Here is a 14,937-nt window from a genome sequence, read left to right on the forward strand (position 1 = left end):
CGGCAGCCCTTTTCAAAAGTCATCAGAGAAGCAACATCCTTTATGGATATGTACCCTGTTACTTCTCCAACAATGGTCTAAGAACATTAAAGAAAATAGAACATTTCCTTTTTTCTTCTCATCTTGTTATCTGTCTTTACTTTCTCAATAGAAGCATGTATTAAATGTCTTTATCTTCTGTATGGTATATTCCCCACCAAGAAACTTCATCAAAATGGAAATAAACCAATTCATCTTCCTTTTTCTTTTTCTTTTTCTTTTTTTTTTTTTTTTTTTTTTTGCTTGGAATTCAATTTGTTTCTACTGGTAGTCCATTACATTCTTTTGGTAGGAAAAAATATTGCAGTTCTAAAAATGCTTCAAAGTGTAACTAAGCCAAAGCTAATAATAGGTAGGTAGATTTCTTTCAAGAATGTATGCTTCTGAAGACCATTTTCTGCATTTGCAGAAAAACCGCCATGATTTCATCTCTGTGTCAGCAAACTGTTAAGAACTTTGCTGTAACATCTCAAAATACAGAGAAAGCATTGATGGTCCTAAGTTAGTTGTACGTGATCTGTGCCCACAGGCTCATGATTTCATGGTGCAGATGGGCACGACAATGACGAGGATGACCGTGCATGCGGCAGCGGCAATCAAAGCAGCTATCTTGCAGACCTTGGCTCGTCTGAACTCGGCTTCTTTACGTTTTAGTAATGAATCGTAGCCTGGAGTATAAATATCTTCCATCCAATATTCTAAGTTGTTTGGGTTTAAAGATTCTTGCGTCTAAAAGTGAAAAAGACGTTAGAAATATGGTGAGTACGTGAAACCATGTCAAAGGTGTCCTGACAATCGTGTCCTGAAGCCTTTAGGAGGTGTCTTCAGCTGGTCGTTAGAGATGAGCAAGTGAACAGAACGCTGTCCCACCACCCCCAGCCTAAGGGCTGCAACGGGACTCAGGCTTCAAAGATCACAGATTGCAGTGTCCCTCCCTTATTACAGCACCATGATGTTTTTGACACAGGGAAACCCACAGGTCTTCTATACACAATCAAAATGGGGCAGAACAAACAAAGCCATCCAATCAAGAACAGGTTTGCACTTATTTCCCAGTCAGAAGGCAAAAGGCCATAGTAGAAAACAGTTGTACTTTGAGGCAGGCTGGCTCCATTATTAGGGAAGCAGTGAAACTCGTTGAAAAACACTCTCTACCAACAGGCTTGAATAACAGATCTGCTTAAAGCAAGGCTATCAAATTGCTGTGATTCAGTTCCTCAGAAAAGTGTCTATTGAAAATCAAGGGCACCTCCAAGATGAGCAGCTCAAACCAAACATAAAATATTTCCATTTCAAACATTTGCCTGAGCAGGTCAGGCCATGGCTCAAAGTCAAGGTCTACAAACCCACAGCAGACCTGTCCCCACACCGGGCTTGCCTTGGCTATAGTTCCAGACGTGGAGCAACTTCCCCAAAAGGAAAGCCACCAATGGCATCTGTCTCCTGGTCTCCCTGAGATTAATGGACTGTCTGCCAGAGAAATATCCTCTTTAACCTGTATTGCCTATGAATTCCATTCTACGTCGATGGTTATAATCTATTTCCATGCAGAAAGGCAGTGTTCTCATTTTATGGCAAGCATTTAATAATATGTGTCACATAAAAGCGACAATACATTGCAATTTCAAGTGAGGTCACCCTAAAGCTTTGAAACACAGATAAGATACACATTTTGAAAGTTATCTTGGATTGTTTAATACTCATAAACATGTGCATGTTAAAAATCACCCCCCCCCACACACACACAAACACATATACTGACAAGATCAAAAACAAAGCCCTCAAAACTTAAAAAAAAAAGACAAACTCAGTTGTACCAGATTCCTGGTGGAATACTGATTATTCTAAGATATGGTGGTTATTCTGCACTTGCACTTCTAGATCCACCCTTGGCACTTTTTGGCCTTTCTCTCTGTCCCCCTGTGTGCAGGGGTCTCCCTGCCCTGTGGCTGCCAGCTGGGTTCAGGCAGTGGGGATGGGAGGAGAGAGGGGTTGCGGGGTTCACTCCCCCAGCTCCCTCCCTGCTGGGCTGCAGTTTGGTGGTGTAGCAGGTCTTGGCTGGTACCTGCTTGCACAGCTAGGGGCCTCGTCTGTCTCAGAAACAGCCCCCTTCCCTTAGCCTTCAAATCTAAGGGTGGCAACAGCTTCTCCCTGCAACTGGCCCCTGGATACTTCACCAGCTCCGTTGGTCCCTTAAATCCTGCCCACACCACTGTAAACTTCCATTCATTAACTCTTTTCCAAGTATTCCTTTGAGAATGCTGTCTCTACCTCTGGGGTCTGAAGCCCCATGTACTATCTTTTCCTCTGCCCTCTTTACTGCTCTCCTGTTGCTAATAGCCTTCTAGAATCAGAGTGGGCAGTCTATGGCCCATGGGCCAGGCCTGGCCTCCTGCCAGTCTTAGTATGACCCATGAAATAAGGATGGTTTTTACATTGTCCAATGGTGGAAAAAAAAAATCCAAAGAAGAATACTATTTTGTGGTGTGACCATTATATGAAATTCAAATCGCAGTGTCCATAAATACAGTCTTGCTGGAACAGAGCCACACCCATTCATTTACACATTTCCTATGGCTACTCTCACCAGCTACTCTCGCACTGCTTCAGAGTTGAGCAACTGGGACAGAAACCCTAAGGCCAGTCAAGCCTAAACTATTTACTATCTGGCCCTTTACAGAAAAAAAAATTGCTGAGTCCTGTGCTAGTACATCCTACACAATGTGGTACAATGGAAAGAAAATAGGACTTATGGGTCGCTAAAATTCCCTCAGGTCCCCTTTCTCACTGAGGCACAGTGTTTAAAGACAGTTGTCAAATATTTCCCATTATGTAGAAAGGTGGAAGGGGGTGCTGGCCCCCTGAGATGCCCACACTGGGTACTGGCACACTCCCAATGCTGGAAAGACCTTAACAAGCAGTGTAGTCTGTCTGGCCCTTCAGATTTTTCAGGAAGCTCCTGCTACCGCATCCTCTGCTAGAGGCCCAGGAACCACGGTGTCCCCTGAGCTGCCCAGAGCAGTTCCACTACTGCCGGGCTCTGGCCATTAGAACGTGTGTTCTTGTGTGTGAGCCACAGACCCTGCCCTCCCCTCATCCCCCACCCTCCACGGACACTCAAACCTGTCTACTCTCCTTGGCCCAAAAACTCTTCAGCAGTTTAATGGACACTCTAGGAGGGAGAGATGGGCCCAGGATGGCCACATACCCTGGCAGTCTGCTGGGCAGGGTTGGGCGGTGCACCCACAAAGGTCGGGTTCAGGCAGAGGGCTGGACTAGCAGCCATCCCTGCCCCGGCACCCCGAAGACAGGCTCTGGCCGTCAGGACTGAAACAACCTCCACTCCATCACAATCTCCCCAGGACTGGCCCAGAATGTAAACAGTGTATAAATAACCCATCAGATTTTGTGCCTTTTTCCCTCTGGCTCAGATAGAAGGAAATTGGCTTCCCTTCATAGCTGTATACACTTTATGGGCTGGGATTCAACCTGAGAAATAAACTATTTTTAATTAGTTTTTTTCAATAACTGCAAGCTCTGATGACACCAAGTAGCAGAGAGGTAATATCAAGGCTTCAAGGGACACGGGCAAGCGTACTCAGTTGTTCATTAGGCCTGCCCGGGGTTGGAAGTAAAAACAGGGCCCGGACTTTTGCCTCCACCTTCAACTGGGCACCACTGATGATGAATTTTTATCTCAACTCCAAGGGATCCCAAGAAGATGGCCCAGATCCCAAAGCTGCCCTGAGACCGTATCTGTGTCTCTGGAAAAGAGATGAAAACAAATAAGCTGTGCCTTTCTGCCTTTATCAGTCTCACAATGCTAGGTCGGCTTTGCTGCAGACACCCCCACAAGGCTACTGAAATCGCTATTTCCTCATATTCTGGGCAACTGGCTACACTATTCTTTGTATTTGTAAGTGATGTCACCTAAGGCTCTGTAACCTGAATATCTATTTTTATTTGTTTAACACTTTGTTCTTATGCTTATAAATATTGGCATATTAAAATCACACATGTGTGTAGAAGCAAAATGTCCCAATTCTCCCCCTTCTCCCAACCTTTAAAAAGATGTTTCTCAACTGATGACTCATTAAATTAACCTGAACCTTTTGAGATCACCCCATGATACTGGTGAAATATTAGTTACAGCCCCAGTGGGGCCATTTGCACCTCCGTTTCCTTTCTGACTCTCCTGCTGCAGGTACCCACGGAGGGCAGCACACAGGACCCACCTGGGGGAGAATCAAATCCTTCTCTAGCCTGCAGGCCAGTGGGCAGGTGACAGGACAGGAGGTGACATGCAGCACACAAAAGAGCATGAGATGATGCACAGGAAAAAGGGGCTCGGAGGGAGCCAGAGACGTTCCTGCTGCCCCCTAAGCCTCACTCCCAGGATCTGGCCAGATCTGCCCTCTCCCCACCATTGCTGTCATTTAAGCTCCAGTGTAAACAAATGTCATTTTAATCACTTTTTAATGGCACAAAGCTCCAGTAAACTCCATCAACAGAAATATGAAATGGTGTAGAGGTAACAAGAGAAAGAACATAAGACACAGTCAATGGCCCAATAAGAGTTTAGACTTGTCTGACCTCAGGCAAGTTATGAAGCTTCTCAGGGCCTCAGTTTCCTCAGTCATGAAATGGAGAGAAGTGTAACAGTCCCTGCTTGCAGGCCGCTGTGACTCGAACTGAGGGACCGTTGTCAAAAGCACCATACAAAGTTTATGGATTTCAGCATCATTTGACCTGCCTCCAATTGCCTTCTTTTCCAGGGCTTAATTAACGCCAGGTGCTTTAAATACATTATTTTCAAGGCTCACAATGGCTCTGCAGTTAGATATCATTCTACCCATAGAATACGTGAGGAACCCTGTGCTGCCAGTGGTGAAGTGACAGCTGCAGGTCACACAGCTAAGGAGCCTGGATCAGACCCAGCACAGGCTGGATCCCAAGTTCTTTCCTCTCCATGGCACCGCACCTTGTGTAGCCCTCTGTTTTAAAGTGAGGCTGCTGCAGGGGCCCCTGGCCATACTGACCCTCACAGGCAGCTCCTTCCAACTGCACCCTTTGGTGGGTGGGGGACTGGGCCCCCTTTGCTCCTGTGGTGATGTGGACACACAGATACGAACGGTGTGAATGGAAGGAGGCAGAGCTGCCCACCAAAACAAAAGAGTTGCCAAAACCCAGCCGGGCCTGCCAGCGAACAGAAAACATGCCCTCCAGCCACACCGCATTCACAGAGCTTCCGGGGATGGCTCTTACCTGGGGCTGCTCCATTTGGAAACATAATCCAAAGCTTGGCTCCCACAAATATGCTTATCCCTCGTGCTACATATGGAAGGAGAAATCAGCTTGTATTTCATTAAACAGTTCAGCTCAAGTCTTGTGAGCAAAGATTAGAATCTGCACATCATACGGAGTCTTAAATACATCTTTAGCAAATCAGATGTTTTTTTTTTTAAAAAAAAAAAGCAACCAAACAGTCCCACTACTAAATGTTTAAAAACAAACAAGCAAAGCAACAATCCCCTTGTTAAAAAAAAAAAAAAAAAAAATCTCTGCTCTATGATGCATTAAAGTTCAGAATCCATTTAGGGGCCCCAGGGGGCTGAAGGGTGGGGAGCAGTCTGGTCCACACCGTCCGTGATCCAGTCCTGCATCAGCCTGGGCGTGACCGGCCCCCCTCCCCAGGAAGGGGAGAGGCTCACCTGCAGGTCCAGGGCTGTCAGCTTGCCCTTCTCCCCCGCGTTCCGTGCATACTCCTCGATGGTCCAGGAAGGCTGGCCCCGCTTCACCTCGGCCAGCTCCGTTAGGCGCATGTCCGTGTACAGGGGGTTGCTCTTCATGTGGGCTTTGAGGGAGGCGGGGTAGGGGTGGGGGCTGAACACCTGCTCCACCAGGAAGCCGTCTTTGGGCTGCTTGGGCAGGCGGTGCTGTGGGGGGATGTCGTACTGCCTGTCTCCCTGCAGAGGGGCACAGAAAAGTCCAGAGAGGCAAGCACAGACGCTGTCTGATTTCACAGCTTGTCATCACTAGCCCCTGAAGGCCTCCAGAGAGCAAAATGCAGTGATTTAAAAACAAATAGAAAGTATACCTGTATTGGGGGAAATACTCTAGGAAAAGTTTACAGTGATAATAGTACTGAGCTAACATTTCTGTACCAGGAAAAGATGATTTTTTCTAATCTTCACACCATTACTACCATTATTAACCCCCATTGTAAGAGCTCAGAATGCACAGCTAGTAAGGGGTAAAGTTGGAATTTAAACCAGATAACCAGGCTGCAGAGATTCTTTGCTAAATCAGTGAGTGTTACCGTCCCCTCTTTCTTCTACCTGTTTGTACCTGGTACACGAAAGTAAAAGATGTGGTTCCTTTCCTCAAACAGCTTGCTGAAGCCACTGACACTATGCTGCATCTCTGAAGGGAAGAAGCCAAGCCAGAAATTCATGTTGGGAGCCTCTAGTGATTTTCCCCTTTCAGAGACACTGCACAGCCTTCAAGGTAAGGGAACTGGAAAGGTGTGGCAGTCGGAACGTGCCTCGGCCAACTAGCCATCTTCTTAGTCCTTGAGTTGCAGATCAGGGCACTGGTCTGTTCTCAGTAAAGCCTGGTGTAGCCAGGTCTTCTGATATTTTCTATTTATAACTTATATTTGTCATTTAGAGTTCCATAAAGATGTTGCTTCCTCCAGGAAGTCCTCCCTGACTACAGAGTGGGTCAGTGATCATCTATGTGACCACTTAGGACTGTGCACAGATCTCTAAGCCAGCATTTGTCACATGGAACTTTAATTGTCTGTTCATCTGTCTGCCTCTTCCTCTGGAATGTGAGTTCCTTGATAGTAGGGGAATGTTTTGTTCATCTTTTAATTCACCCTTCCAACAAAGGAGTACCAACAAATGGAAGGCACTTCATCAATGTTTGTCAAAAGGTTTGGTATCAATGACATGAAGGCACGTTCATGAAGCCGAGCAAAAACAGTGTTGTGTATATGAGCTATAAAGACAGGAAAAATAAGAAAGTAGAGGGGTGTGTACATAAGTAATGGAAGGAGAATGAATTACAGTGTCATGAGAGTGAGAGTTTATGTGTGAACATTCGTGAATGTACGTGTGATGAGCAAACAGTGTGTGTGTGAGTGTGTGTAACCGTACACATGGACTGGGACCACAAGCACACACACCCCTATCAGCAATCAGGACCCATGGACCCATGCCCAAATACAGCATAACATTCAGCCATCCCAAACCATCCAGATTGCTGACACTGACACGGAGAAAGCAGGATAAATTTGCCAAACCTAAACAAGAAAATGAGTTTCTCTCTTACTTTCTAGCTCATCAAAGTCAAGTATCTTCTAAGAAGCTTCACCGATTTTATTTATTCAGCTCATCTCTACTACCCAGCCCTCACTGAGCTCCTGTGGCCTGCAGGGCCCCATGCCAAGCTGGGGCGGGTGGCGGGATAATAATTACAGCAGCAGCTGCTGCAGTCGTAATTACAATTCATCAAGGGTCCACCGTGTGTCCACCACGATGCTCAGGTGCTTGGTGCTAAATAGACATTACCTCATTAAATCTTCTCAACAACATTTCTGAGGCTGTAACTATTATTATGTCCATGTTATGGAGAAGGAAACTCAGATCACAGAGGTTAAGAGACTGCCCCAATGTTGCACAGCTAGTAAGGGTAGAGCCAGGATTTGAACCCACCTCACTTTCAAGACAGAAAGCTTAAGTACTGCCCACACCTGCCTCCCTGTTCCTACCATCCAGGAGTTTGCATTCTAATTTGTCAGTCAGTATATATATGTACTGTGTATGTATATGCATGTGCATATACAGTATACATATACACACGATTTTTAATAAAAGTCTATATCTACCACAGCTGAACAAAGAGGACTAAGGACTAGACATCAGAAAGCAGCAATAATCCCTAAGAAAGCTTTCAGAGACTATGATTTAAAAGGCCTTGAGGAGATCATAGGACTTAGATCTGCAGAGAAGGGGGGACAAGGCATTCTTGGTGGAGGAATCATGTGAAAAAAGGTTTGGAAGTGGATAGGACCTGGCCATAATAGATGCTCAATTAATATTTACTGAATGCGTGATTGAATGAGTGAGCGTGGCATATTTGGGGGAAAACTAGTAGACTTGTCAAGGAGAGCAGGGCCCAGTCTGGGTATAATCGAGCCTTAGTGTTTGAGGAAAGTATGTGAAAGTCCCAGTTGCCAGGAAATAGAGGGCTTTGCAGGCCTGGCTAAGAAGTCAGAAACATTTCCCTGAAGCAAAGGGGAGATAAGGAAGCACTGGGAATAGGAGGCACCACACATGCACAGAGAGTGGACTTTTAGGAAACGTGTATGCAGGGGTGATCTATGAGATGAGATGGATGGTTAGGAAGATGAGTGAGGAGACCAGTTTAAAATGTGCCCAAAAAATCCAGGTGGGCATGCGGTTTGGGGGAGGGGGTGCTAAAATGGAAAGGAAGGCAGAAATGCATGGGACATCACGAAAGATAAATCCGCAGGGTCCAATAGCCACACTGGATATGAGAGAGCCAGAGAAGGAAGTCAGCAGTCAAAGGGATATCTCTAGTTTGGGGAACCGCTAGAATGGTGACCCCCAGAATGGAGACAGTAAGAAAGAACACTGACTTTGAAGGAATAGAAGAGACTGGTTTGGGGCACATGGAAAAGACATCCAGGAGGCACTGGGATATGGGGTAAAGCCCAGAATGCAGGCCAGAGCTGGACCTCATCCACCCAGAGGTGGTGGTGGGATAGGAAACCACAAAGCAGGAGGGAGAAATGGAGTCACAGAAGACGATACATGATGACTGTCCAGACCAGCAGGTCACGGGCCGGGTCAGGTCAGGGCCAGGTGCAGAGAGGCTCCTCCCAAATATTAGCAGCTTTGTGCTGGGCATTTCAGATGGACCCTTCTCAAGCCTGTGGCTATTCCTATTGGTTCCAAGGGGCTTTGGCATTTTAAAGATCAGAGGCATGGCTGGTTCCATTTGACTTGATATTTGTATAGGAGCTCCTAACCTAGTCTTCTAAATGGCCACTTTTCAACAATAGCTATGATCTGGGCTCCAGGAACCTGGCAGACCCTGGCAGGTGAGAGACTGCAGCAGGGGGACCAGATGAGGGGCCTTTTGTGGCACCAGCCACACAGACTGTACCCGGTGTCTCTCCAGTGCCACACGGTGTGGGCAGCTACAGAGGGTCGAGTGGTGCCAAGACGCCAGGAGTTTCTTTGGGATTACAGAAAAATGCTTCTTTCATTTACTCTTCTCCATTTTGGGCCCTGAAAATGTCTTTGAGACCCAGCTTTTAAAGTTTTTCCTTTTTGGCACTATTTGAAGCACTCTCAGCCTCCTTCTCTGGCTTTGCGTGTCTGCAGCCCACACTGTCGTCACTCCCTCTTTCTGATGGCCGGGACCTTGTGACCTCAGGAGGCCCCGTGACCTACCCAATGACCTTTAGGAACAGGGAAGGGAATCGGGACAAACAGCTAATTGAAATTGCATTGCTGTGGCCAGAAAGGGTCCACCGTAACCCATTTAGAATGAAGAAGGGGAGCCACAGGTCCCACTGAAACAAGTCATTGTTTCAGTAACGGGTTGAGAGGAAGAATGAATCTGAGTATATGTGCACTGCCCTTACTCTCGGACTGATGGGAAAAAGTCTGCCATAAGCATGCAAAAATGCTCACACTCATGTCAAAGGAGCAGAACGTACAAGTGTGTAGGGAAAAACAATTAAAAAGGAAAAGAAGACACCATGTTAAGAGTTGCTATCATTGGGTGGTGGAACTATGAATTATTTATTTGTCGTCTTTTCTGTACGAATCATCTATTAACCTTATAATGGAAAAACCTCATACTTTTAAAAAGGCACACCACCATGCAACAAAGCATATGTAAGGGCATTTGGTGGCATGCTTTCAAGTCTTCTCTTTCTTTACCTTGGCTGCATCCTGCTCTTCCAGAACGGACAAGGAGATATCCTTGGTGATGTCTGCCACCTCCGACACACTCGCCATTTTATGAAAATCTGTTCTCACACCACCTGTCCAATATCCAAGGGGCACTTTCTCTCGTCGGCACCATCACAGCGTGTGCCCCTCCTCGCTGACTGACAACTTGGCGGGACTGACAACTTGGCGGGACAAACAACTTGCCCATGTTGTCTTCTCTATTCTAACTTGAAAAGCCTGCCAGATCTAGATGAAAAACTAGCACCCAGAGGGAAGCCCTCTTTCTTGTTTGATGTAATGCTCGAGGCTTTGGAATACACCAGGGCTACTCTAAAGCCTAGGCCCAATTATATGAACATAAATGTAAATTACCTCTTTCGATTTTCGGTGCCAGTCCTTACTGTCCCCTGGGCCTCTGTCCGATGTCTCCTCCTCACTGAGGCCCATGCGGTTGGCGTACGTGATGGTGCGCCAGTCTCTGGGCGAGTTGGAGATGCTGGCGATTTTGGATTCCGTGGCACTGTTCTCCTCGGTCAGGGACCTGGAGGATGGCCTGGTGAAGAGGCTTTTTTTTAAGGCCTTGACGCGAAGGCTTTCACTGTTGCTTCCGCTAGCATCGGAACAGCACCAGTCCGCATTGTTCTCCAGTTTAGGTCCATGGGAGCCATTGTGCGCACGGAACATCCGAGGAGAGGCACTGTCCTCGGACGGAGGCTCGCTCGTCAAGGAATTCAGATCTATCTGCACACTCACCTTCTCGGGTTGCTGCATTTTCTGATCCAGCTTGTTTAGCTTGCCCAAGACCTGGGATATTTCCTCACGCACACCCGACAGAGATTCGAGCTTCCGTTCAATCTCACCGATCCGCAGCACCAGCTTGCACACGCTGGTCTTCAACTCTTCTTCCGAGCGGTGGATGCTTTCGGGCCGGTTGCACTTGTCTTTCTTGCTATTGGGGACCCCATTGGTGATTTGGGTTAGGCTGTGCTCCGGAGAACTGTCACAGTCTGACTTTTGAAGCTGAGACAAGGACCCTGTGCTATTGTAGCAGGATGACTGTATCACTCCCGTTGAGCCACTGATACTCATGTCATCAAGAAATCGGAAAATGTCACTGATGTCATCGCTGACGATTTCTGAGTCATCATCTGACTGCTTCACGGAGTGCCTGTCGCCGTACTTGCCCTGACCAGAGCTGCACAAGTCTTTGCACTTCTTGGGCTCCAGCACGTGCTGCTCGGTCTGGGTGCCCACGCTACTGGTGTCTGAGCTGAGCTGCCCGCTGGTGCAGCTAATGCTCTTGTCTTTAAACTTTTTGACTGGTTCGTGCTTCTCCAGGTCAACTGAGGACGAGATCTCTTTAGATTTGAGCCCGTTCACTTTCGATGCATAGCCAACAGGGATCATGGGCTGCTGATCCTTTGGTACAAGGTAAGCCTGGCACCTGTCTGGGGTTGGGAAATTGGGGGACTGGCTGCCGGAATTTGGATAGTGTAGCTTCTCCTCGGAAGGATTTCTGTTGAAAAAGGACCGTTCAAAGTCAGGAACTTCTTCAGTGTTCAGGCTCCAGCTTTTGGCTGGCCAGGGTGTCTGCCTGCTTGGCCTCCCTGGACACCGCCTGGCTTCCTGGGCCCCCATCACTGTAGTGGGTCCAAAATACGTAGAGGCTTGAAGATCATCTAGGCTTTCGTGCTTTACCCGCCTTTTGTCAGGAACGGGAGAATACACCGGATTCAGGTACTGGCTGTGGTAGGGCATTTCAAAACTGTGATTAAAGAAGGGCTTGTGCGGCTCCTTTCGATTCTGGGGCTCCCTGTGCTCACCTGCCACTTTGTTAGCAGGACCTACCAAACCAGGGGACGCTGCTATCAAATTATGAAAATCCTCTTTAAAAATATTCCTTTTCTGGACACAGGACTGGACCACGAATGGCTCCTCATTGGAAATGAAGGTCTCCTTGATGCCCTGGTTGAGGGGCAGGGAGTCTTGATCCGAAATGGACTCGTTCTCAATGTTCATGGGGAAGCAGGTTCTCTGCATCTCACAGGGCTGAGGGCTGGCGACAGAGTATGGGGCCAGGGCCTGCAGCCTGTCCAGGGAGGCGGCCCGGTTCTTCCCCTCCTTGCTGACTCCCAACAGGAAGTTGGGCTCGGAGGCAGGGACAAACTGCGGGCAGTCCTTGCAGTCCATCTTCCGGCACTTGGACGACTGCCTGGTGGGGTAGCCCCGGCTGAAGGGCCGCTCGCTCAGCTCACAGTTCAGGGGCTCACACTCAGCCGCATTGCAGATCTCTGTGTCTGACCTGCATGAGTCAAAGGAGTGCTCTTTCTTGCGCACCTTCTGGTGGCCCGTGGGCAGCTTCTCCTTGGCGGCTCCCCCGTTCATCTGGATCAGGTTGAAGATGGTCACAATATCTGCTGCCACCATGATTTTCTTTGACTGCTGGTTATTCACGGTGCATTTCATCTTGTCTTTGAATAAGGTGGCTGGAAAATTGGGATCGAGACAAGCCGTGTAGAAGAGCATGCTTCTCAGCTTGGCCAGCTGCGACAGGTCAAAGCGGGTGCACAGTGATTTGCACAGGTCCTGATAGGACACGGTGTTTTGCTTGCTATCTAGTTCCTCCAGGATCTTCACCAAGAAGAGAGACATTTCCTGATTGGCCTCCATGATTTAGAATTGCAGAGGCTTGCTGATATACAGAAACTTCAGGTCTGTTCTACAGTGACAGTATAAGGAAAAGGAGGAGGGATGAAGAAAGAGGATTATAAACACCAGTGAAGTTTTAAGTTAAGCATGCTTTATGAACTACATAAAGAAATACAAGAAAAAACTCTTTAATTATACTCTACCACACATTAAGGACCTTAAAACTATTCATAGCATTTGCCTTAGTAATTCCTTTCTAGGATCTACCCTACAGATATTGTTGAAGACAATGACAACAATTTAGGCAATTCACTGCAATGGTATTTATACTAGTTAAAAAATACAACAGGAATAGGGAAATACATAAATAAACCTTGGTATGATATACAATGAATTTTTATAACATAAAAATTGCCTTTTTGGCTCTCTGAGAAGCACCATGGTGGTTGGCAAGAACAAGTGCCTTACAAAAAGTGGCAAAAAGGATCCAAAAGAAAGTGGTTGATCCATTTTCTAAGAAAGAGTGGGATGACGTGAAAGCACCAGCAATGTTTAATGTAAGAAATATTGGGAAAACACTAGTTACAAGGACTCAAGGAACCAAAATTGCATCTGATGGCCTTAAGGGTCGTGTTTTTGAAGTGAGCCTTGCTGATCTGCAGAATGATGAAGCTGCATTTAGAAAATTCAAGCTAATTACTGAGGATGTGCAGGGCAAAAGCTGCCTAACCAACTTGCATAGCATGGATCTTACCCGTGACAAAATGTGTTCCATGGTCCAAAATGTGTTCCATGGTCCAAAAAGCTCATGCCGATGTCAAAACTACCAATGGTTATTTGCTTTGTCTGTTCTCTGATGGTTTTACCAAAAAAATGCAACAATCAGATTCAGAAGACCTCGTATGCTCGGCACCAACAGGTCTGCCAAATCCGGAAAAAGATGATAGAAATCATGACCCAAGAGGTACAGACAAATGACTTGAAAGAAGTGGTTAATAAATTGATTCCAGACAGCATTGGTAAAGACAGAGAAAAGGCTTGCCAATCTATCTATTCTCTCCATGATGTATTTGTTAGAAAAGTAAAAAGCTGAAGAAGCCCAAGTTTGAATTGGGAAAACTCATGGAGCTTCACAGTGAAGGTAGTAGTTCTGGAAAAGCAACTGGAGATGAGACAAGTACTAAAGTGGAACCAGCTGATGGTTATGAGCCACCAGTCCAAGAATCTGTTTAAAATTCAAACAAAATAAAATCTTATTTGTGAAAAAAAATACATTAATGTACATCAACACAGCAGAATGCTACTCAGCAATAAAAAGGAACAAACTGCTGATACATGCAAAAACATGGATGAATCGCAAATGGATTGGGCTTGAGTGAAAGAAGTCAGACTTAAAAGGCTACATATTATATGATTCCATTTTAATGACATTCTGGCAAACAGATCAGTGGTTGACAGGGGCTGGATGTGAAGGGAGGGGTTGACTACAGAGGGCCACAGAAAAATTTTCCAAGGTGATGGAAATGTTTTATATCTTGCTCTTGGTTGTGGTTACATGACTATATGCATTTGTCAAAACTCACAGAACTATACGCTAAAAAGTATGAATATTACTGTATGTAAATTATGCCTTAATTTAAAAATTATAAGGAAGACTTTTTATAAAAAAAAAAAAACTATGGTACAATATTGAATGAAAAAAATCTGAAAATCAAATTTGTATATATATTAATATCTTAATTATATAACATTGTATATTATTGGAAATGAAAATGCAAGAACATAATGGGCTCTAAAATGTTAGCCGGGCTTGAATTTGGATTATAAAATATAGATTTTTTTTCTGAACTGGAAATCTTCCCTCCTCCAATATTTTCTTATGCAAATTTTCAAACAAAAAGCAAAGTTGAAAAAATGTTACAGTGAACACCCACATATCCACCATCTGTATTCCACCACTAATATTTTACTCTACTTGCTTTGTCACATAACTATCCATCTATCTATCACAAGCCATCTTATTTTTTCTAATGCACTTCAAAGTAAATTGGAGACGTGTGCACTCCCCCAAACACTTCAGCATGCATATAATTAACAAAAGTTCAACAATTGCTTACAGCTTTTCTTTTAATATAAAATTTACATACAATGAAGTACACAAATCATCAGTACGCATTTGCCAAAATTTTGTCAAATGCATATGCTTGTGTTACCAAGATCTCTATAAACATATAGAATGTTCCCATTGCCCCAGAAA

General features: G+C 45.6%; 1 protein-coding gene and 1 pseudogene across 1 annotated transcript; one reads left to right on the top strand and one right to left on the bottom strand.

The window, feature by feature from the left end:
* Positions 1-557: 557 nt before the first annotated feature.
* Positions 558-12,715, bottom strand: MINAR1 (membrane integral NOTCH2 associated receptor 1). Its single transcript, XM_037835356.1, has 3 exons — positions 10,404-12,715; positions 5,751-6,005; positions 558-768 (listed from the first exon to the last, which is right to left on the bottom strand). The coding sequence occupies exons 1-3, from the start codon at positions 12,699-12,701 to the stop codon at positions 571-573; spliced, it is 2,751 nt and encodes a 916-aa protein (XP_037691284.1). The 5' UTR covers positions 12,702-12,715; the 3' UTR covers positions 558-570.
* A 404-nt stretch (positions 12,716-13,119) lies between these two features.
* Positions 13,120-13,913, top strand: LOC119533292 (annotated as a pseudogene).
* Positions 13,914-14,937: the final 1,024 nt, after the last annotated feature.

Source organism: Choloepus didactylus, chromosome 4 (genome assembly GCF_015220235.1).
Source record: "Choloepus didactylus isolate mChoDid1 chromosome 4, mChoDid1.pri, whole genome shotgun sequence".
NCBI classification, from domain to species: Eukaryota; Metazoa; Chordata; class Mammalia; order Pilosa; family Megalonychidae; genus Choloepus; species Choloepus didactylus.

Bases quoted from the DNA above. Each gene is read 5' to 3' on its own strand.
- MINAR1 (XM_037835356.1), bottom strand. From the start codon at position 12,701: ATGGAGGCCAATCAGGAAATGTCTCTCTTCTTGGTGAAGATCCTGGAG. The intron at 6,006-10,403 runs GTAATTTACATT...GCCCCTCTGCAG, and splicing joins GGCACCGAAAATCGAAAGAG to GGAGACAGGCAGTACGACAT. The intron at 769-5,750 runs GTGAGCCTCTCC...TTTCACTTTTAG, and splicing joins TGACAGCCCTGGACCTGCAG to ACGCAAGAATCTTTAAACCC.